This window comes from Chiloscyllium plagiosum, unplaced genomic scaffold (genome assembly GCF_037043375.1).
Source record: "Chiloscyllium plagiosum isolate Xiang-an unplaced genomic scaffold, Cpla_swu_hap1 HiC_scaffold_48, whole genome shotgun sequence".
In the NCBI taxonomy this organism is placed as follows: Eukaryota; Metazoa; Chordata; class Chondrichthyes; order Orectolobiformes; family Hemiscylliidae; genus Chiloscyllium; species Chiloscyllium plagiosum.
Window position 1 is genome coordinate 13,111,011 of NW_028270186.1, and position 23,235 is coordinate 13,134,245.

Genomic DNA, 23,235 nt, shown 5'->3' on the forward strand with positions numbered 1-23,235 from the left:
AACTGACCCTCTTCGCCAAGAGGTCATTGCAAAACAATGGGACTTTGCATCACTGCTGTGAGAGATCAAACAACTGATATCGGGGCACTCAAATTCATGGACATCAACACTGTTTCACATTGCAATCTAAAGTTTTAATAAGTCGGGACTAAAAGTAAGATCTGGACAATTTTTATGCTTTGTGAGAGGAAAAGGTGTTGAAAACATTATCGCAAACATTTCTAAAAATTTCAGATTCCTTTCTCTTTCAGTTGATTTGTGGAACATTTGAGAGGCAGTTTTCTGGTATGATCTTTGTAGTGGAAAGTTGTGCAGACCATTTTTAAGAATTCCAGATACATTATGAGTGACATTCTGACAAGCCTTTCAAATATTAAGAGCACATCTTTGTGCAGCATGGTGCTCCATACCACAGAAGAATGTTGGTACAATAGACAGGGGACAGTACAGGTTCACAAGAATGCTGAAATTAAAACAGAAAATGGAGGAAACAGTCAGGTCAGACAGCATCTGTGGAGAAGCAGAGTGAAATTTTCCATCAGAACTGGAATATTGCCTGGCACAAGGAAATACTGCCAGGATCCAAACTTCTGCCAGCACTCATGAATGAAGTCTGGCCACCTGGATGAATCATCCTAAAAGCAACTGGCACCATTGGATATGTACAGCGAGGAGTCGACACCTTCAGGACTGGAGCCAAGAATATAAAGGAAAATAATAACTACATCGGGATATATTCAACTCAATTCATCACCAACATTTGAAGGGATAAATGTGAGAGCAGTACCAAACAATGCAAAAGGAAATTCGTGCAAACATTCTTCAGCCAAATAGAGTTTAAAATGTGCGACCACACAGGACTTGAATGGTACAGATGGATTTTAGGGGTGTCGAGACAGCATGAGGGAGAAATGATGAGAACGATATGTGAATTAGCTGAAATGAAGAGAGGAGAAGGAGAAGGTATTGACTAGATGAGTCAAGTAACCTTTTTCTGTGGAAGATACTCTGTGTAACTTCATGTGGTATTGTCTCATCATCACTGGGAAGGCATCCTTTCAATGTGTCAAACATGATTCAGAGGCGATGTATATTATTTCCTGACTGACCCCAATAAGTTGGTGTCAGATTGTCACCCAGGTCTAGTGGTTGTACTTTGAAGGATTCTTTATTTTGATTCCTTATTCAATTTGTTTTCCAACACTGGCAACATTCAGATTGGCACTTGCATTTCCATTGTTGTAACCTTGCATTCCAAGATAGTCAAAGACTGAATGCAAGAGCCTTTCCCACACACAAAAAAAGGGTCATTTTTCTTCCTTGGCAGCACTATCAGAGGACTGGGACAGTCTTGCTGGATGACCGCAGAACAAAACATAATGGAAGTGTTGGAAAGAACATTGGAGTGTGTTCTTAAAATATAAAGATGTCACTGTGGAGTAAGAGAGTGAATGTCTCAGTCTGTGTTGTACCTGACAATTGAGAGGGAGAGGGTACAATCGGAAGTGACAATATTTCTATTGAATAAAGGGACCTATGGAGCTATGAGGGAGGAGCTGGCCAAAGTTCAATGGTGCAATACCTTAGTAGGGATGACAGTGGAGGAACAATGGCGGATATTTCTGTGTATAATGCAGAAGATGCAGGATCAGTTCATTCCAAAAAGGAAGAAAGATCCTAGGAGGAGGCATGAGTGGCTGTGGCTGACGAGAGAAGTTAAGAAACATATAAAGTTAAAAGAGAAAAAGTATAACATAGCAAAGATAAGTGGGAAAGCGGAGGACTGGGAAGCTTTTAAAGAACAACAGAGGATTACTAAGAAGGAAATACGCAGAGAAAAAATGAGGTACGAAGGTAAACTCTCCAAAAATATAAAGGAGGATAGTAAAAGCTTTTTTAGGTATGTGAAAGGTAAAAAAATGGTTAAGACTAAAATTGGGCCCTCTAAGACAGAAACAGGGGAATATATTATGGGGAACAAAGAAATGGCAGGAGAATTGAATTGGTACTTCAGATCTGTGTTCACTGGGGAAGACACAAGCAATCTCCCTGAGGTAACGGTGGCTGAAGGACTTGAACTTAAAGGAATTTATATTTGCCAGGAATTGGTGTTGGAGATACTGTTAGGTCTGAAGGTTGATATGTCCCCAGGGCCTGATGGTCTACATCCCAGGGTACTGAAGGAGGTGGCTCGAGAAATCGTGGATGCGTTGGTGATTATTTTTCAGAGTTCGATAGATTCGCAATCAGTTCTTGCGGATTGGAGGGTGGCTAGTGTTGTACCACTTTTTAAGAAAGGTGGCAGAGAGAAAGCAGGAAATTATAGACCAGTTAGTCTGATCTCAGTGGTGCGAAAGATGCTGGAGTCTATTATAAAGGATGAAATTAAGACACATCTGTATAGTGGTAACAGGATAGGTCAGAGTCAGCATGGATTTATGAAGGGGAAATCATGCATGACTAATCTTCTGGAATTTTTTGAGGATATAACTCTGAAGATGGATGAGGGAGATCCAGTAGATGTAGTGTAACTGGACTTTCAGAAAGCTTTTGATAAAGTCCCACATAGGAGGTTAGTGAGCAAAAGTAGGGTGCATGGTATTGGGGGCAAAGTACTAACTTGGATTGAAAGTTGGTTGGCTGAAAGAAAACAAAGAATAGTGATAAACGGATCCATTTCGGAATGGCAGGCAGTGACCAGTCGGGTACCGCAGGGATCAGTGCTGGCACCGCAGCTTTTTACAATATATGTTAATGATATAGAAGATGGTAATAATATTAGCAAATTTGCTGATGATACTAAGCAGGATGGCAGGGTGAAATGTGAGGAGAATGTTAGGAGATTACAGGGTGATCTGGACAGGTTAGGTGAGTGGTCAGATGCATGGCAGATGCAGTTTAATGTGGATAAATGTATGGTTATCCACTTTGGTGGCAAGAACAGGAAGGCAGATTACTACCTAATTGGAATCAATTTAGGTCAAGGGGCAGTACAAAGAGATCTGGGTGTTCTTGTACACCAGTCAATGAAGGTAAGCATGCAAGTACAGCAGGTAGTGAAAAAGGCTAATAGCATGCTGGCCTTCATAACAAGAGGGATTGAGTATAGAAGCAAAGAGGTTCTTTTGCAGCTGTACAGGGCCCTGGTGAAACCACACCTGGAGTACTGTGTGCAGTTCTGGTCTCCAAATTTGAGGAAAGACATTCTGGCTATTGAGGGAGTGTAGCGTAGGTTCACGAGGTCAATTCCTGAAAGACTGGAGCGACTGGGCTTGTATACCCTTGAGTTTAGAAGACTGAGAAGGGATCTGATTTAGAGATATAAGATTATTAAAGGATTGGACACTCTGGAGGCAGGAAACATGTTTCCGCTGATGGGTGAGTGCTGAACCAGAGGACACAGCTTAAAAATACAGGGTAGACCATTTAGGACAGAGATGAGGAGAAACTTCTTCACTCAGAGAGTGGTGGCTGTGTGGAATCTCTGCACCAGAGGGCAGTGGAGGCCCAGACTCTGGATTCATTTAAGAAAGAGTTGGATAGAGCTCTCAAGGGTAGTGGAATCAAGGGTTATGGAGATAAGGCAGGAACAGGATACTGATTAAGGATGATCAGCCATGATCATATTTAATGGTGGTGCAGGCTCGAAGGGCAGAATGGCCTACTCCTGCACCTATTGTCTATTGTCTATCATAATGTATGCAGAACTTTAAATGAAAGTGTCTCAAGGGGAAATATTAGAGCTGTAGCCCTCTATATTAGACTGGAATAACCTATATAATATAAATGAAGAGTTGAAATGACTTTACCATGCCTACATCAGAACTATTGCAATTGGAGAACAGATCAGGACAACCAACTAGTTCAACATGATGAGGGCAGGAACAAACCAAGACTTACATTAAGGATGGACCACACCTTGGTGCAGAATGCACCACCAATGATCAATCATGCCAAATCCAATCATGGCTATTGACGATGCCTTTGGCACTATACCCCAAGGAGATTGAGATAAAGAGGTTCAATATTGATTTCCCATTTTGCGCTGAGCTCGATAAATATGTTCAAGGCCAGTAGACACTCTCTGTATTTGTTCAAGGAGGCAACTCACCACCACCTTCACAAGGACAAGTAGGGATGAGCGACAAATGTTGGCCCAGGCAACGCCCCATGAGTGTATAAAACAAATTCCAGTGGTGGGAGTAGGAAAGAATTGATTTCAACCGAATAAGCTGGTGCCACAACTTGTGCCCAAGCCAGATTGGCCATTGTCTGCAGACAGCTGCCAGTTCATCCCTGTTTAGACAAAGATAAGACAGAAGGTCTTGAAAGGAAGAGTGTTACTTGTTCTCAGCTAAACATACATTGGCGCTGTTACAAGATCCAAGAGTGATTTATTTAACTACTCTAAACTGTGTCTGAGATAAATAAAACATTGTGGGTTTTACACTGAATTTTTCTTTTTTTTCAAATCCAGCATGAGTAAAAGAACAAAAGAAAAATGTTTAATACTGCTCAGTGTGAAACAGTTTTTCATGGTTACAAACTGTATGCAGCACAATTGGTCCAAATTAATTTGTCAAAATTGCAGTCACTTGCTTGGGTTAAATTTAATTACTTTGACTATGAAGAAACTGCTGCCACACTTCTGATTTCTCCAAATCTCCAAGTCCCTCAATAAGAACTGAAAGGTTCCAAGTGCAGCAATGGAGTGCTGGCTTCTTTTTTTGAGGGTTGCAGTAGTTCCTCTTTCTCTGGTCTTTCTTCCTTGCATGTTCAATTCATAGATGATGGTCAACTTGATTTGACTTGGGTCCCAGACCAGATATATCCTGCTCTCAACCATTGTTGACCAGAGCTGGACCTCCATAAAGATGCCAGGGACCTGACATAATGCTCTTTGCTGCAGTGTGGGTTGTTCACCGTGTATGGACATTTGAGATGTTTAACATGTTGGGGATGACGGGTTTATGAGGTTCCATTTAACTGTAGCAGCTCAATGCTGGCTGAGATCAGAAACAGGCAAGAATAGGTATCAAGGAACTTTCAAGTCTGGATCACTTTCCTATACAGTGCTTATAGGTATGAAATCAGATCTGTCTGTCTCGTGTGGCCATGAAAGGTTCATGCTCATTCTACATCACTCATGTGTTGCCCACCACATTCATTATTGTTCTTCCTATAAATGTAAAGGCAGGAAACTGATCTTAGGCTTATTGCATATTTTAATTATAGCTCAACATCTATCTCAGACTCATTTGCAAAATTGGACTAGGATTGACTCCTACATTACTTAAGGCACACTGCATCCAGACCAGTGGTCATTAAAACATCTGTTAGAGGGTGTCACCCACAAGTTTAAGTCTTATATCTTACCCCTCCATAATGAGAAAGCCAATCTCCATGAAATGACCCTATCTAGGGTGCACTGAAAAATATGGCACACGTCTGCTTTTAAACATACAATGCAAAGCTCTGAAGCAAATGTCGTCAAGCAGTGCGCATTCTCTCATTCAGATTGTTGTAAATTTAATTTCAACTTGCACTACATTCACTGGAATCTATTAATCCATTCCTCCATGTGCACTCACTTCAATGAATGCATCCCTCAATCATTAAACACTGGTCCTGTATGAATCCTTCCCTCATTTCTCTGTATCATTGTTATGAGAGATTTCAGTCACCCAAATCACTTAAACCTTCCCTTATTTCTTTACCATCCATTTTGTTGATCTTCAGTCATTCATCTTAACTGCTTTTCTAGGGACCAGCATCCAATTCCTTTACTTCCTTTTTCCTGGAAGACTTTGTTGAACCGTGCACATGAGAAAGTGTGAAATAAAAGTTTGTTGTCACCAGCTTGGCTCATGTGTATATCCACTTGAGCAAGGTACTGGAGCGTGGTCAATTCCTGCACCTCTTCAAAAGGAGAGGGGGAGCGAACTGATATTGATCAATAAAGAAATCAGCAGCTAAGATAGAATTCATTTTCAACATAATAAATCTTTAGCCAAATTCAGAATATTGTCAGTCTTTCAGAGTAAAGTAGAATTTGGTGACAGATGAATTCTTTCAGGGAAAACTCATGGTGATAGAATTGGAGGCAGCCAATATCTAAAAACTGTGGGAAGAGTTCACAGGCAAAACCTTGAAAACCTACTTGCTGTCAGTGAATAAAGAAAAGCAGGGCCAAAATAAATGCAACCTGTCTGATGCAATCGGCTACCAAACTGTTAAAATCACACTTTAATAAACTTCGGTCTCCGAGGCTCTGTCAAACAGAAATGGTTTACTGTTAGACAGATGTGATTCCTGCAGCACCATTTTAATTGAAGTGACACTTCTGATTTCTGCAAACAAACATTTAGCTCTGTTAAATCCCGGTTTAAATACAAAAATAAATTTCAGGAAGCTCTTGGCAGTGCATTAGTTTTGTTTAAAAATATTGGTCATTTACGTTAGCAAATAAAGAAAGAAAGCTATGATTCAGACTAGTACTACCTTTTGTATCATTGGTCTGAGTGTCAGAAGTGATGAACATCAGAATAGGAGGAAGCAAGCCAGCTCCTTGAGGCTCTTCTACTATCTTTTGAGGCCATGGGCAATCTGCAAACTCACTCCATAGACTCAACTTTCTCCTACCTCATTTAGTACCCTTTGGTGAACAAAATCTCCATGTTCTGAGTCGAAAAATCTGTCAAGATATTAGCAAAGCAGAGAGATCTAACAAACTGCACAGATTATCTTCTGCATCAGCCTAATCAGATAACATTGATACCAACAGAGATTTGGATGTTTCAGTCCATTTTCTTCAGCTGAAATGTGATCATTTTCTTTCTAATCGTAAGCTATGCAATTTTGTTGAGTTCAAGCTAGTATGAATATTTGACAGTTTTCTTATTAGTTCTAACGACACTTTTTCTGTTTCATAATTACTTACTTTTCCTAACAGGGCTCATTCTGTAGCATGAAAGGTGAAATCTACCCAATCAAATTGCAGCAAAGCAAGCCTCTGAACTGCAGATAAGAAAATAAAATTTCAGTGGAATATAATTTCCATGAGCCACAAGGACCACAATTAGCTTGACTGCATATGAACATACCTGCTCATCAGTCATGCTTCTTTCACTCTCCAATACCATTTCCCCCTCCACACTCCACAATGACACCCACATACACATATGCTCAGAAAAGGTGCATGGGTACACCATCTTCTCTAAATCACGCATGTGCTCACTTCAAATAATACTGCTGTTTCTTCATCATCGTTGGGTCAAAGTCCTTGCATGTTGCTAGGATCCCAGCTGATAGCAATAATGGATAAGTGAGATCCCAGATCAAAAGCTGCTTGATGGATAGCATGTTTTGTTTTTTTTTTGTTTACTATTAAAGTCAGTCGCTGAGGACATTCACAGGAGACTGTAAATATACTTTTAACAAAAAAGAAAAGCAATTCATTGCATAAAACAAAATCACAAACTTCATGAGACTCAATAGTATAAATTGGACTGATCTCATTCTAAATATCAGAATGAAATATTCATGCTTTCTATCCCTGCAATTTCCTTAAAGATGCTCAAATCTCAGTAATGAATTGCTAAAACTTTCCACTCAATTCATACACTGTCATAAGTTTCCTTTCAGCAATTACTCCATGTTCACAATCTTATTTTCTTCAGTTAATGCTTGTCCTCAAGACTCTCCAAAACCAATCTGCAAACTCACTATTATGTAAAATGGATTCCTCAGCTTATGTCTTCCACAGATTTGACCTCTTGGAAACTGATAAAACAACATCTGTGCTGTAATAACTGTCCCCTTTTCACATTTGTTTCTGACCCCCTTCCATCTCTCATAAAACCTAATTCAGCAAACATTGTAGCAATTGTCACTCCTGGTGACTTGCTGGTCATTTAGCTAAAGTTATTTGACATATTGTAAACATTGTTTTCAAATGGCCTTCTGAGTTTTCATAAAATAACAAGTCAGACCACAGAAAACTAAAATTCATTATCCCTCCGCTTTAGTATTCACTTTCCCAAATAACAATAATGTGTTTTGAGCCATCATTATGACCTAGAATGCAGCCATTCAAAAATAAATCTCATATTCTGAAGGGCAATATTTCCCACCAATACCATTTTTTTTGGTACATGAACCTTGGAGGTCGATGTGTGGCATTGAAACCTCAAGTCAATGCATTGGAACAACTGCATGACCATGCAGCTTAGAGGGCACATTGCTTCCCGCATCCTAAGAATTGATAAATAAATAACTAAACCAACATGCCTTGTTGCATCCCTTCACATTCAACATGTGCTAAGGGTCAAAGAGGCTTGCGTTCTGATTTCCCCAATCCCTCTTGCTCCACTGCTGCCCTCCCCATTCTCACAACTTTCCACTCAGTCACGGGCACTGGTTCTATCACGATACATTACTCGAGGACTAGTGAACCAGAGCAAGTTCCTGAAGGACATTGTTGTGGTTGCCCAGAGATTTCTACAGGAAGCAGAAGCTGTGAGAGTGTGAAGGAGATCTGCATCAAAAACTACAAATATCAGACACAGGAAGGGATGACAAAAGAGAAAAGATTAACAGTACAACGGACAGGAGGAACATTAGATCACCGTCGGGAATTTATAAAGCTATTGAAGCAATGATAAATCTTTCAAAATGGATAAGAATTGCCAATAGCTTCTTTCATGATCCTCAACCATCCCTCATCTAGAAGGCAACGGAAATGGAACTTGCCTCAAGTTTGCAAGCTCCAAGCCAACCTTTCAGTGCTCCTAATTCCCATTACTGCTTCAGGGAGCAAGGACATTCTCTCAGTAGTTGTCCAGGTGTCAGTTTGTCTCTGTTGGGAGCATAATTGTGTCTGAATCATCTCTTGTGAGTTTAAACACAACATCAAAAATTGAGTGTGATTCCCTGTTCTGATGGTGTATTGCAATCTCAGAGGCATTAACTGAGGCCCTGCTCCCTGTTTGGATCATTGGTAGTAATCCTGTGTCATGATGTGAAGAAAAACATGAGATCTCCTGGAGCCTTGCTCATTTACCTTTCTTTTGTTCATTTATATTCCTTTTCATTCATTGCTGCCTGTTGTCCTTGACGGTTTAAAATAGCTGCTGGGTTTATCTTGTAACAATAGGGATTGAATGTCAAACCAGGAGAAAGTGAGGACTGCAGATGCTGGAGATCAGAGTCGAGAGTGTAGTCCTGGAAAAGCACAGCAGGTCAGGCAGCATCCGAGGAGCAGGAGAATCGATGTTTCGGGCATAAGCCCTTCACTCTTAAATGTCAAACTAGTCAAACTAGTCATGAAGCGCTTTGAAATGCCCCCGCAATTTGTGCCCAAAAGAAGTTCCACGCATATTTCCCTCAAATACCTGCTATAATGCTCACTGAGAGCTCGCGTTCAAAAACAATTCTTAGAAATGGAAAGATTCAAAGCACCTGCTCACATTCCAATCTTGGATGTCTCCAGATTGCTGGCAACATGGCAAGATCTATTCACACCATGCTGCTGCATGTAAGGAGAGCTGCACCAAGACACTAATAGGTAAAATCCTGGTCTGGATCTTCTATGAAATGGCCTTTGCAAGGAAAGACAGTTGAGTCAATAGTGCAGGCTGCACCCAAGCAGATAAAGTAGGGCATGTTCATTCACCTCAGTGCTCCAGGCAAAAAACACAACCACAGTCCCTAAATATGTGCTTATTCACTGGAGATTTAAAAAGAATAAACACCCTTTTACCTGTCAGAAATATATCTTCATTGATTCCTGCAGACCAAAACTGTAAAACAAATTCTGAAATTCACTCCTCAAAGTGGTAAAGGCAAGATGGAACTCATTTGAAAAGTATTTCAAAATCGTTGACACCGGACAAATTCTGACACTAACTTGGTGAAATAAAAATGCATCTGAGAAAAGGTTACTCGCAGATTTGTTTGAGTCCAATAAAGGTAGATGCAACTTACCAAATTCACTTGCACAGAGGTGATCCAGAATAATGTCTGTATTCATCTGATTGTCACACGGTGGACACACTTCTGATGCTGCTGGAAAGAAGCAAACCAATGTTTTTGTCAGTCAGAACAGATGGGGTGAGAAACAACAGGAACTCTTTAGTACACAGAGGCATTCATACAATAAAATCATCTGCATTTATATATCTCATTATAAGACATCCATTTTCCAATGTGATTAGGAGCAGTATTTTTGGATAAAGGTAACAAACAATCAAAAAAAGCATGTTCAAAAAGAAATGGTTCTACTTCACAGGGAGTCAGTTCTGAAGCAGTATAACATCCAGGAGATTTTCAATACAAACTGAAAGACGACATTTGTCATTATTAAGCAGAGCTCAAGTTGTCCTATTACTTGGAATTTTCTTTTACCTCATTCCAATTTCCTAAAGGACCCCACTCCCTGGAACTCTGAATGTAAGCACCTCACTAAATTTCTGGCTGTCCTTGGCAGCCAAGATGTCATGGGTCAGCCAGCTTTTTGAACACAAGGACTGCTCAGATCAGGGCGTTCTCTGCTCACCTGACTTGAACTTCTCAACAAGGATCACTGCCTAAACTTTGGGGAAGCATTAGTGTCCTGGTAATGTCGTTTGAGTAATAATTAATGAGCCTCAGGCTCATGTTCTGGAGAATGGGTTTGAATCCCACCATGTGCCATGGTGAATTTTGAACTTAACTAAAAACAATCAAGGGTAAAAAGCTCATCTAATAATATCCATGAAATCTCTGTTGCTTGTTGTAAAAAATCATTGAATTCACTGATCCCCTGTCAGAGGATGAAATCTAGCTTCCCTACCTCGTCTGGCCCACATGTGATGCCAGACGCACAGCAATGTAGTTGTTTGTAAAGTGCCCTCTGGGAATGAAAAATGGGCATCAATCTTGGCATATCCAGCCATTCCACATCCCATGAACAAATTGAAACAAAACAGCCCAAAGGCAATTATGGTGACTTTCCCCGCATCACTTATGAAGGAGAATAGTGAACACATGTAGATGATGAGAGTGAGGATTCTCCTGGTGTTTATGTTTCAGGACAATATGGTGATGCATTCATCCTGCAGTACAATGGAAAGGCTTGCACTTAGTGAGCAGTGTTCATGACCCTGGGACATCTCAAAGTACTTGGCAGCCAGTGAGATACAATTGAAGAGTAATCACCATTGTAATGTTGGAGCCACAGAAACACAATGAATTTTGGGTCTTTGCATTTGTTGGAAATTCAATCTAGACAGTTTTAAGTCTTTATAATACAGTTTAGATCTGAGCCTTCCAGTTCATAAACATAGCTGAGATGCTAACCCACCACTTGAAAGTGTTTTAACCACCCATCCCTGGTCCTACCCAAGGAAAACCTGGAATTTTAGTCTGGAACCATTTTCCTGGCTCACATTCATTGTTTTTGTTTATTAACCCCTCTGTCTGCTTGGTCATATTAAAGTGATCCTTTGAAAATTATCATGAAGAATTTTCCTCATCATACGTAGGAGAAGGGCAAAGAAAAACAATATAATTCTGGGGAAAATTGAAAACATTGAAAAAAGAAAGCCAAAGAGAAAATGTTTTTCATCAGTTGATAGAAATAACAAAATCGCCTAAGGGTAGCGTTGGTGGGGATGTGGGGAATTAAAACAAATGTTGAAGCAAGTTTTGCTTTCTTCAGTGTGAAATTGTCCATGACAAGTAAAATAAACAGCAGCATGCAGTGAGAGGCTGGGTCTACTGAATCAGCATGTGATATAAATAGCTCTGAGCGGTGTCTGTCAGAAGAACTGCAATCCTGCACTTCAGCACAATCCATCTTTCACTACACACCAGTTGATGGAGCCATTACAGAGCCTTGTATGAACCACCTGTGTATACAACTTGTCGTACCAGTCAAACAGAGTGGTTCCACTGAGTCTGATCCATGTCTGCATGCTGGGCTCTCAGCTTCACCCAGTTTGCCTGTCTGTTATTTGTAAGGTAATGCGGTTCAGTGGGTTAGCACTCTGAGTCAGAAGACTGATTGGATTCAAGTTGCAAAACATACAGAAAGCTGACACTGCTTTGCAGTAGTGCAGGAGAATTCCAGTGTTGGATAAATGATTTTGCATTAATGTTAAACCAAGGCTCCATCTTCCTTTTGAAGCACAGCAGGTGAACTTTCCTGATGTCAAAGAATCATGGAATCTTAGAATTAATGGTGGCCACAAAAGGTGGCCATTTTGTCTGCACAGGCTCCTGAAAGAGCTACCCAGCCAGTCCCACTCTCCAGCCCTATCTCCGTTGCCCTCTAACTTCATCACTTTCAAATGGACATCTAGCTCCCTTTTTAAATCTCCTATGGAATTTGCTTCCATCACTCTCCCAGGCAATGTATTCCAATCCTTGACAAAATGTAATCGCCAAACAACATCGCACTAAAACGTTATCTGATCACGATCACATTGTTAATAGTGGAACCTTATTGATGCATGCTAGCTGCTGTGTTTGCAACCTGACATTCATTTCAAAATGGCTTAATTTCTGCAAAGCACTTCAGGTAAATTGCTTTGAGCATTCTGATTGTGGTGGCAAGTGTGACTTGAATGCACATCTTTCTTTCTTCAGTGCACACCATAATGTTGGCTGAAAACCTGTGAGAGGTGTGCCACTCATTGACCAAAGCTCAGGTGACAAATGGGGCAAATCCTGGCAAAGATATTTATCCACTATCAGGTTTGTGCTGGTCTTGAGGAAATTCCCTGTGGTTTTGTATCTGTGGATGTTGTGCTCAAAGCAAATTGACACAAGGGGAAAGATGAACTTCTCTTTTGTGAGCAGTCAGCCCAGTTGCCAGCCCTCTCTCCAAACATTGTGCTTCAAACAATCTTGCATACATTCCATTTTGCTAGGTCTCAGAAAAAGATTCCCACAAAGGCCTGACAGATAGTGGCATGAGCTTTCATCCCTTTAGCATTAATCCAGCTCCTCACCTGCTATCATGAGTTCTGTCATTAACCAGTAATATGCTCAACTGCTCGAATAATAAGCCACAGCCATTTTCAATGGAAGTGCAGAATCTCTGCTGCTTTGCCAGCTGAAAATTGCTGGATTAACACTAATGTTTATCAGGAAGGCTTGTGTAAGACTTGTGGAAGACAGGCTTAATCTAGACTTTACTCTATCTCTCAAAAATGCCTAAACCTTTCCAGAAAGAGCAATTTCTATCATGTGCTATTATTGACTGCTTCCATTGGTTAGGATGGTTTGCACCAGGGAAATACAAACCTCTGTTTTGCATGTAGAATTTCAGAAGCACACTTGAAGTTTTTTTGCCAACAGTCCATGCCGTATGAAGGGCAAGCTGCACTGTCAGATGTGTCCTGTTACAGGCAAATACATGAAACCAAGGACCTGTTTGCATTCTCAAGAGGGTATTGTTATCTCATTGTGTTATTTTTTAAAAAGGAGGAGAGTTGTGCCTGGTATCCTTGCAAGATTCAATCTCTTGAACAATACCAAAAATGTAAGATGTGGTCAGTTATTCATTGCTGTTTGTTGCAGCTTGCCATGCATAATGTAACATTTGTCCAGGATATCTGAAGCCAGGATGATATATCTTGCTCATTGCCCTAGCAAGTTCAACCAGTTCCTGTGGTGGAGGGGTTTTTGAGTTGGATCACTAAGGGATGAAAGGCGGAAGTACTTTGTCATACAAAGTATGGGAAGTCTAAAATACCATGTCTCTGAAAAGATTGTAGATAAAACTTGTCAAGTTAGAAGCAATTTTTTTCGTTTGATAAGGCCACTAGCAATATGCCACATGTGATATCTTACTCTGCATATTGCTGCCACATTTGCTACTTAAGTGTGATTTATTATCGAAGTCATTCGCTGCTGACAGATTCTATAGGCTATACTGATGACATGGAATGTACGATGAGGGTACATGTTAGTTTATTTTACCTGCCTCTCTCTTGGGTCATACATCTGCACCCATAAAAACCACAAATCCTGCAGTGCAGTCTGGCTTTATAAAATGATGGGTGCACCATCTGCCGGCCAGTGTACAGGAATGGGAGGAGGGGCAGTAAAGTACAGGCTACAAAGTAGCTGATGATAAGCAAATATTGGTTGTGTTTGTATGTATATTGAAAGCAGCTTCACATTCTCTAAACCATTATTCTTGTACTTCAATTATTCTTAACAATTTACAAGGTAACCTGAAACCCTGCAGTTTGTAAAGATGTGCTGCACATTTTTGCCAACATCATTGCAGTTTGTAAAGATGGATGCTGCAACTGTAGATTGCAACCTTTAAGTTGTCTACATTACAACAGTGACCACAGTCACTTCATTAGCTCAATCATGCTTTGCGATGTCATGAGATTACGAAAGATGTTGAACGTATGCAACACTTTGAAGAAGTTTGACAGTTAATTTGAGATACAACACAAACATCTTCTAGAAACCATGAACTATTGTCAAGCTTTCAACCAGCTAAGGCGTTCAAGTATCATTAATGTCCACAAACGTGTAGCTTTTGAATCCTGAAGGGTCACTGGACCAAAATGTTAACTCTGATTTCTCTCCACAGATGCTGTCACACCTGCTGAGATTTTCCAGCAATTTCTGTTTTTGTTTCAAATTTCCATTATCTGCAGTTCTTCCAGTTTTTATTTGTGCAGCTTTGGTGCTGGATAATCAATATCTGAAGCTACAGATCAGATTGGTCACTTGACGTCAACTCCCCAGTATCTACTATCTGACATATTCATTCACAGCTCAGATGGTGGCTTTGTGGTGGATTCTAGCATATGTCACTTATGTTGGATGACATTAATGTATAGAATAGTTCTGACATTGTTTACCATGAATGTAATTTTAAAAATTATGATACAATTGTTATGTCAATTTTTTGAGCATAATTTAAACTCATATTTAATTTCATTTCATGAACGGTATTTCTACTTTCATATATTTCAAATCCTTTGGCCATTAAGATGTCTTGATATGTAAATACTATCCCCATTTCACACCCACTCACTTACATTATGGCACATTTGCTCATTATGGCAATCCATCTCCATTCCACAGCTTATTAAATGTCATCGAAATGAAACTGTTTTGTATGTTACAACAAACAGATGGTCACCGTTGGATTACGTCGATACACACTATGTCTGAAACAGTGCATGAGTGCTAATGTTTTCAAATGCACAATTCCCCATTTATTCTCTCCCAATGCACCTATGAAGCTGTGGAGTGAGGCAAGGGAGGAAATAACAGGGGCACAGGCCATGATTTTCAATTCCTCTCTGACCACAGAAGAGATGCCAGAGGACTGGAGGACAACCAATGTGGTGCTGACATTTAGGAAGGCAGCAAAGAGAAGAGTAGGAAACTACAGGCCAGTCAGTCTAACTTCAGTGATGGGGAAACTCTTGGAAGCAATTCTGAGGGACAGAATTCATCTGCATGTAAAGAGAGAGGGATTAATCAGGAGCAGTCAGCATGTTTTTGTTCAGGGGAGATTATGTTTTCCAACTTGATTGAATTTTTCAAAGAGGTAACCAGGTGTGTAGATGAAGGTAATGCAAACTTAGATGTCAGCAAGGCTTTTGATAAGGTCCCACATGGGAGACTAAGAGCAAAGGTAAGAGCCTAGGGGATCAAAGGAAATTTGGTGAATTGGATCAGATTTGGTTGAGGCGGTTGGCAGGTATCAGAGGATTATGGTCAAAGTCTGTTTTTGTGACTGGAACCCTGTGTCCAGTGGGGTGCTGCAGAAATTGGAGTTGTGGCCCTTGCTGTTTGTGGTATGTATAAATCATTTAGACTTGACTATGGGAGGCCTGATCAGTAACTTTGTGAATGATGCAAAAATTGGTTGGGAACAATAAGGAGGATAGCCTTAATTTACTGGATATGGTCAGATGAGCTGATCAGTAGCAAATAAGATTCAATCTGGATAAATGAGAGGAGCTGCACTTGGGCAGGACAAACAAGATATGATAGACATGACACAGTTGAACCCTGGGCAGCACGTAGAATCAGAGGGACTTTGCTGTTTGTGTACACTTGTCCTTTAGGTAGTAGAATACATGGATAAAGTAGTGAATAAGGGACATGGGAAACTGGCCTTTACAAGCTGAGGCATAGAGTTTAAGAGCATGCAGGTTGCGTTGGAACTGTGTAAAATATTAGTTAGGCCACAGCTAAACTATTGTTTGCAGTTCTAGAATCCACATTTTTTGAGAATGATGGAAATGAAAAGGGTGGAGAGAAGATTTACCAGGATGTATCTGGTCTCAAGAGTTTTAATTATAAAGAAAGATTGGATATACGGTGGTTGTTTTCCTTAGAGCAGAGACCTGAGGGAGGACATGATTGTATTGTTTAAAATTATGAGGGACATAGCTAGCCTTGACAGGAAGGAACTTTTCCCCTTGAGATAGAAATCAATGACCGGGGGCATGCATTTTAGATAAGGGACAGGAGGCTGAGAGAGGAAATGAAGCCTTTCACTCAAAGGCTAGTAGATGTTTGGAACTCATTGCCTGTATAAGTGCAGTAGGGGCAGAAACCCTTGTAACATTTAAGAGGCATTTAGATGTGCATTTGCGATGCCAAGGTTTGCAAAGCGAGGAGACATGTGCTGGAAAATGAAATGAGCACAGTTAGTTGCTTGTTTTTGACCAGTTACAAACTTGATTGACTGAAAGGCCTTTTTCTGAGCGGCAGATCACTATGATCTTTGAGTGAGGAAGATTGTAGGTCAAACAAAGGAATAAATTTTCAAGATAAAATCCTTGAGTTGAATCACTCTGCCTGCTACTCTGCTTCCTGAATCCATTATAACAGGAACTGAAAACTTATTATTTTAGTAGCTGCTTCAGAGATGCTTCATAACACTCCTGTTATGTTTGTTTGAACATTTCTGTGGATTCAGACAGGACAGAAGGAGGCCCTCTGACCAATTGTGCTCGGTCAATTTCTTCTCTTCATAGCCAGCTTGCAATGCTGTAAAAGGCAACAGTCTGCTCACTGAATTGCATTAATGGCAGCTGTAGAACTTAGACAGAGTTTTTGCAACTTTAAGGTTTCTTTAAATGTATTTTTTTCATCTCCCCCAACTGGTCAGCATGACTTGATTCTGTGGAGGATTTCTGAAGCTCCATTGCTGCTTGAACCACAGCATAGGAGAAAGTGCGGACTGCAGATGCTGAGGATCAGAGTCGAGAGGATGGTGATGGAAAAGCACAGAAGGTCAGGCAGCATCTGAGGAGCAGGAGAATCGATTTTTCGGGCATAAGCCCTTCATCAGCCCTTCCTGATGTGCTTATGCCTGAAATGTTGATTCTCCTGCTTCTTGGATGCTGCCTGATCTGCTGTGCTTTTCCAGCACTACACTCTCGACTTAGAACTACAACATTTAAAAATTGTGTTTCTTCACTTTTTCTCAAGGCATCCTCAGCAGTTTGAAACATTCACCCTGGTTAGAAACTCTCAAGCCCACACATAGTTGACAGGTCTCTAGCTACCAGAAACTGTACGGGACTAACCAGATAACTACAGTGACTGCAAGAGCAGGTGAGAAGCTAAGAATCTGTAGTGAGTAACTCACCTTCTGACTCCTAAAGCCCATCCACCATTGATAAGGCACAAGTCAGGAGTGTGATGGAATACTCCATACTTGCCTGGCAGGTGCAACTCCAAAAACACTCAAGAAGCTCAACACCATCCAGGACAAAGCAACCTGCATGATGGGTACCCCATTACCACCTTCAGCTTTTACTCCCATCACCACTGATGCACAATTACAGTAGTGTATACCCATTGCAAATGCAGTGCAACCAGTCACCAAGGCTCCTGTGGCAGGACCTCCCAAAGCCATGACCTCTACAACCTATAACATACAAGGGCAGCAGTTGCTTGGGAACATCAGCAATTGCAAGTTCCCCTCCAAGGCACACAACATCCTGATTTGGTGCAATATTGGTACTCCTTAGCTGTCATTGGATCTGAATGCTGGAACTTGCATCCTGACAGCACAGTAAGTATACCTACTCACCCTTGACTGTTACAGTCCAAGATTCTCCATTAAAATGTAGGATGGGCAACAAATGCTCATCAATTTATCAATGCTGCCCACATCCCATGAATAATTTTTTTTAAATCCCAGAAACTGTTCAACAGCCCTCATCGTCCAACACTCCTCGCCTCCCCACTTGCCAAAATTACGTCCCCAATTTTGACTCTGATGTTGTATGATGACTGAGGCATTAAAATAGCATCACATTGGGAAACAGTTTGTGAATTACTGATAAATGACTGCCAACCTTTTTAAATATTTAAGCAGCCCTTCTACCTCCTCCAGTTCCTTGACTGAATTCCATTAATCATGGCAGTGAGAGGCCAGAAACGATTGGGTTCAGGTTTGCAATTTCAAGAATGTTAACATCTGACTTAACCCAATTCATCTGTTTTGGGTGCTAAGATTCAGTAGGTAGTTTCCTATCTGAGTACACATTTCAATGTTTTATCACGAATGCTGATACATTTACTTCTCTGTTTGATGACCTGTCAGGTTTACCACCTCCGATGCTATGTCATTAAGGGTGTGATGCTTATTCCACACATCATCCTACTTTAAGGCTTTCTAATCAGACCTTCAGTGAGCTGATGATAAGCTGATCTTAACATCACTCTTCAGACATGCGCTGTGAGGTTAAAAGTTCAGGAGAGAAGAAATTTGTGCAGTGTAACAGGAAAAGAGCATGGAAAAATAATTTGGTGTTTGTCAATCACACATTCTTCAATACTTGTGCACAAATAACACTCCTTGTCTAAGGGAATTACATTGTCTAAATCAGCAGTAGGATCTTGCAACTATTTCGAAGTAGATATGAAACATCATCAAAACTAATTTGGATAGTTTATGCCAGAGCAGACGGCACAGAAACTTCACAGCCTCCATAACAGCACAAGGAACTCAACTGGTGGGAAACAACTGGTGATAGAATCATCATCTTCCTCATCTATTCTGATAATATTTTTGTGAGGGCAAATGCAGTGAACTATGTCTTGCAATGTTTTAACAAGAAGTCAATCCGAGAAGGTGATGACTTCTGCTTGGGCTAAGCAACGTTCATTTATGCTGTGTCTCGAATATCATCAACAATGCAACAAGGATTTCTCTCCTTAGCCTTCAGCTCAGATGGATTTATCCCCCAACAGTCTTTGCCTTATAATCTTTCTCCTAAAAGAAAGTGAGGACTGCAGATGCTAGAAAGCAGAGTCGAGAGTATGGTGCTGGAAAAGCACAGCAGATCAGGCAGTATCCAAGGAGCAGTAGAATCAACTTTTCAGGCACAAGCCCTTCGTCAGGACTTCATCAAGCCCATGATCAAGCCATTCCTGATGAAGAGCTTATGCCCAAGACATTGATTTTCCTGCTCCTTGGATGCTGCCTGATCTGCTGTACTTTTCCAGCACCACACTTTCGACTTATAATCTTTCTCCCTCCGTTTCCCTCACCCTGACCTCCTCTTTCATCATCTTTTGTCATAATCATTTTGTGACAGCAAATGTAGTGCTCTGTGTCTTGCAATGTTTTAACAAGAAGCCAATTTGAATAATACGAATGACTGAATTCATTCTGTACATCTGTATGATTCTGAGGTTTGAGATGATGCACCTAACTAGATACTCTCTGTCAATAGTGAATACAAGGCATAGCAGCGCTGTCTCTTGCATGCAACCATGTCATTGACCCAACCCAAACCCACCACACCAGACTGACTTGTCAATGCTGAAACATTAAGAACAAGCGTTCAGTCCCTGAGACTAGTTTGACCATTCATCCAGACCTTACTTGATTTGTTCCATTGTCTCGGCATTACTTCATATCCCAATAATCTTTCTTGTACAAAAATCTACCTCAGTCTCGAAAGCTCCAACAGTCCCAGAATCCACATTCTTTCAAGGGACGTGTTCCAGGTTTCCACTACCTTGAAAACACCTTCCATACTTAGCTTGTATATTTGTCATATTTTCATGTATCCTTTCAATTACACTCTGTTTCCCTATTCCACAAATAAACAACCCAGAGTCAGGAAATTCAACTATGAAAATAGACTCAAGGCAAGATTCTTAATTTGAAGATCAGCTTGCCTTTTGCATTTTTTTAACTTCCATTCACTCCAAGCTTCCACATCTCTGCAAATGTTTTTATTTCAAACCACACACTGTCATTGAAAAGTGAGACTGTTTTCTATACAGTACCTTAAGGCAGGTCAGTTGATGAACAGAACATCCACTCATTGCACTTTGATTAAAACCAGAACCTTATTACTTTTGTGGTATGGCTGTAAGACTCTGCCTTCTCTACCAAAATTGAACATAATTATTCCCCCTTCCCCCAATGTACTTTATAGGTAATTTAGAAATCACAAAAAGGAATATGCAAAATATTCATTGCTGAGAAAGAAACACAAGGAAATCATAGATTACAAATGTACATGTGTCTGTATGTCCTTGTGTAAGATTGATCTTTCTGTGTGCATATGTATGTTATCTACATTCATTGCTATATAAGTGAATGGATATGTCTTTATAAGTACCTGTATACATTTTGCTAATGAATATACAAGTGTATATTCATCAGCATGTATGTGAACACATATTTATGCCTAATGCATAAACTGTGCTGTGCTGGTCAAATCAAGAGTGACACATAACCAAATTAACAAGACTAGTAAGCAAAAGAAATACAATTCATTCTCCTTGACCCGTTTAAAAATTGCATTCACTGCCTGCAAACAGACAAACTTCAACTTCAACATTTTAAAGATTTTGAAATACAGATTCTTAACCCAAAATTTATTGAGACTCCTCATTGATTTCTTCAAAAAAGCTTTTGTTGTAGCTGACCCTGTTTGTGACTTTGCACTGAACTGAACAAGTCTGCAAATGGAAGATGACAGTTCCTCTGTTGTCATATTTTTAACCATGATCAGTTTCTTGTTGGGAAACTGCTGCTGGTGTCCAGCGAAGGAGGGAGAACTCATTTAATGTTTCAAGCAGCTTGTACCAGGATTTAAGCCAACTGGATTGGCTCACATCATCTGGAAATAAGTAACAAATGTCAAATAATTGGATCACTGCCTTTGCCATTTCCCATAACCGCAACTCGGGATTTTACATGGCACAAACAGCCATTTCCATGGTATCAATTGAAAAACCCAATAGCTCAGTTGTCAATTGTTCAATTCATTGGGGAGCTATAACTTACAGCTCCCCAATGTAAGTTATAGCTTACATTTTCTATTCATTGTCTGATCTCAACTGGAATGGAGCTCCAGTTGGTCTCAGTACCTTGTGCAGTTGACAGCTGAAGAATTGAAACAGATTTCCCCTGTTCTCGCACCTCCGCACCTCCAATATGACGTGAGTCATAGAGATGTACAGCATGGAAGCAGACCCTTTGGTCCAACCCGTCCATGCCGACCAGATATCCCAATCCAATCTAGTCCCACCTGCCAGCACCCGGCCCATATCCCTCCATATCCTTTCTATTCATATACCCATTCAAATGCCTCTTAAATATTGCAATTGTACCAGCCTGCACCCACTTCCTCTGGCAGCTCATTCCATACACGTACCACCCTCTGTGTGAAAATGTTGCCCCTTAAGTCTCTTTTATATCTTTCCCCTCTCACCCTAAACCTATGCCTTCTAGTTCTGGACTCCCCAGGGAAAATACTTTGTCTAATTATCCTATTAAGCCCCTCATAATTTTGTAAACCTCTATAAGGTCACCCCTCAGCCTCCGACACTCCAGGGAAAACAGTCCCAGCCTGTTCAGCTTCTCCCTATAGCTCAAATCCTCCAATCCTGGCAACATCCTTGTAAATCTTTTCTGAACCCTTTCAAATTTCACAACATCTTTGAGATAGGAAGGAGACCAGAATTGCAGGCAATTTTCCAAGAGTGGCCTAACCAATGTCCTGTATAGCCGCAACATGACCTCCCAACTCCTGTACTCAACAGTCTGACCAATACAAGAAAGCATACCAAATGCCTTCTTCACTATCCTATCCACCTGTGACTCCACTTTCAAGGAGCTATGAACCTGCACTCCAAGGTCTCTTTGTTCAGCAACACTCTCTAGGACCTTACCATTAAGTGTATAAGTCCTGCTAAGATTTGCTTTCCCAAAATGCAGCACCTCGCATATATCTGAGTTAAACTCCATCTGCCACTTCTCAGCCCATTGGCCCATCTGATCAAGATCCTGTTGTAATCTGAGGTAACCTTCTTGGCTGTCCACTACACCTCCAATTTTGGTGTCATCTGCAAACTTACTAAGGAGGGCGGCACGGTGGCACAGTGGTTAGCACTGCTGCCTCACAGTGCCAGAGACCCGGGTTCAATTCCCGACTCAGGCGACTGACTGTGTGGAGTTTGCACATTCTCCCCGTGTCTGCGTGGGTTTCCTCCGGGTGCTCCGGTTTCCTCCCACAGTCCAAAGATGTGCAGGTCAGGTGAATCGGTCATGCTAAATTGCCCGTAGTGTTAGGTTAAAGGGATAAATATAGGGGTTTGGGTGGGTTGCGCTTCGGCGGGTCGGTGTGGACTTGTTGGGCCGAAGGGCCTGTTTCCACACTGTAAGTAATCTAATCTAATCTAATCTAAACTGTACCTCTTATGCTCGCATCCAAATCATTTATGTAAATGACAAAAAGTAGAGGACTCAGCATTGATCCTTGTGGCACTCCACTGGTCACAGGCCTCCAATCTGAAAAACAACACTCCACCACCACTCTCTATCTTCTACCTTTGAGCCAGCTCTGTATCCAGATGGCTAGTTCTCTCTTTATTCCATGAGATCTAACCTTGCTAACTAGTCTCCCATGGGGAACCTTGTCAAACGCCTTACTGAAGTCCATATAGATCACATCTACTGCTCTGCCCTCATCAATCCTCTTTGTTACTTCTTCAAAAAACTCAATCAATTTGGGAGACATGATTTCCCATGCACAAAGCCATGTTGACTATCCCTAATCAGTCCTTGCCTTTCCAAATACATGTACATCCTGTCCCTCAGGATTCCCTCCAACAACTTGCCCACCACCGAAGTCAGTCTCACTGGTCTATAGTTCCCTGGCTTGTCTTTACTACCCTTCTTAAAGAGTGGCACCACGTTAGCCAACCTTCAGTCTTCTGGCACCT

General features: G+C 40.9%; 1 protein-coding gene across 2 annotated transcripts in view; it reads right to left on the reverse strand.

Moving 5' to 3' along the window:
• LOC122543134 (secreted frizzled-related protein 1-like) overlaps window positions 1-23,235 on the reverse strand; it is a 110,387-nt gene that overhangs the window by 82,013 nt on the left and 5,139 nt on the right. The window contains exon 2 of one of the 2 annotated variants that reach the window (XM_043681483.2): window positions 9,985-10,062. In XM_043681483.2, coding sequence (XP_043537418.1) covers window positions 9,985-10,062 — 78 coding nt within the window. Of the gene's footprint in view, window positions 1-9,984; window positions 10,066-23,235 lie in introns of both variants that reach the window. The other variant, XM_043681482.2, reaches the window with a different exon arrangement.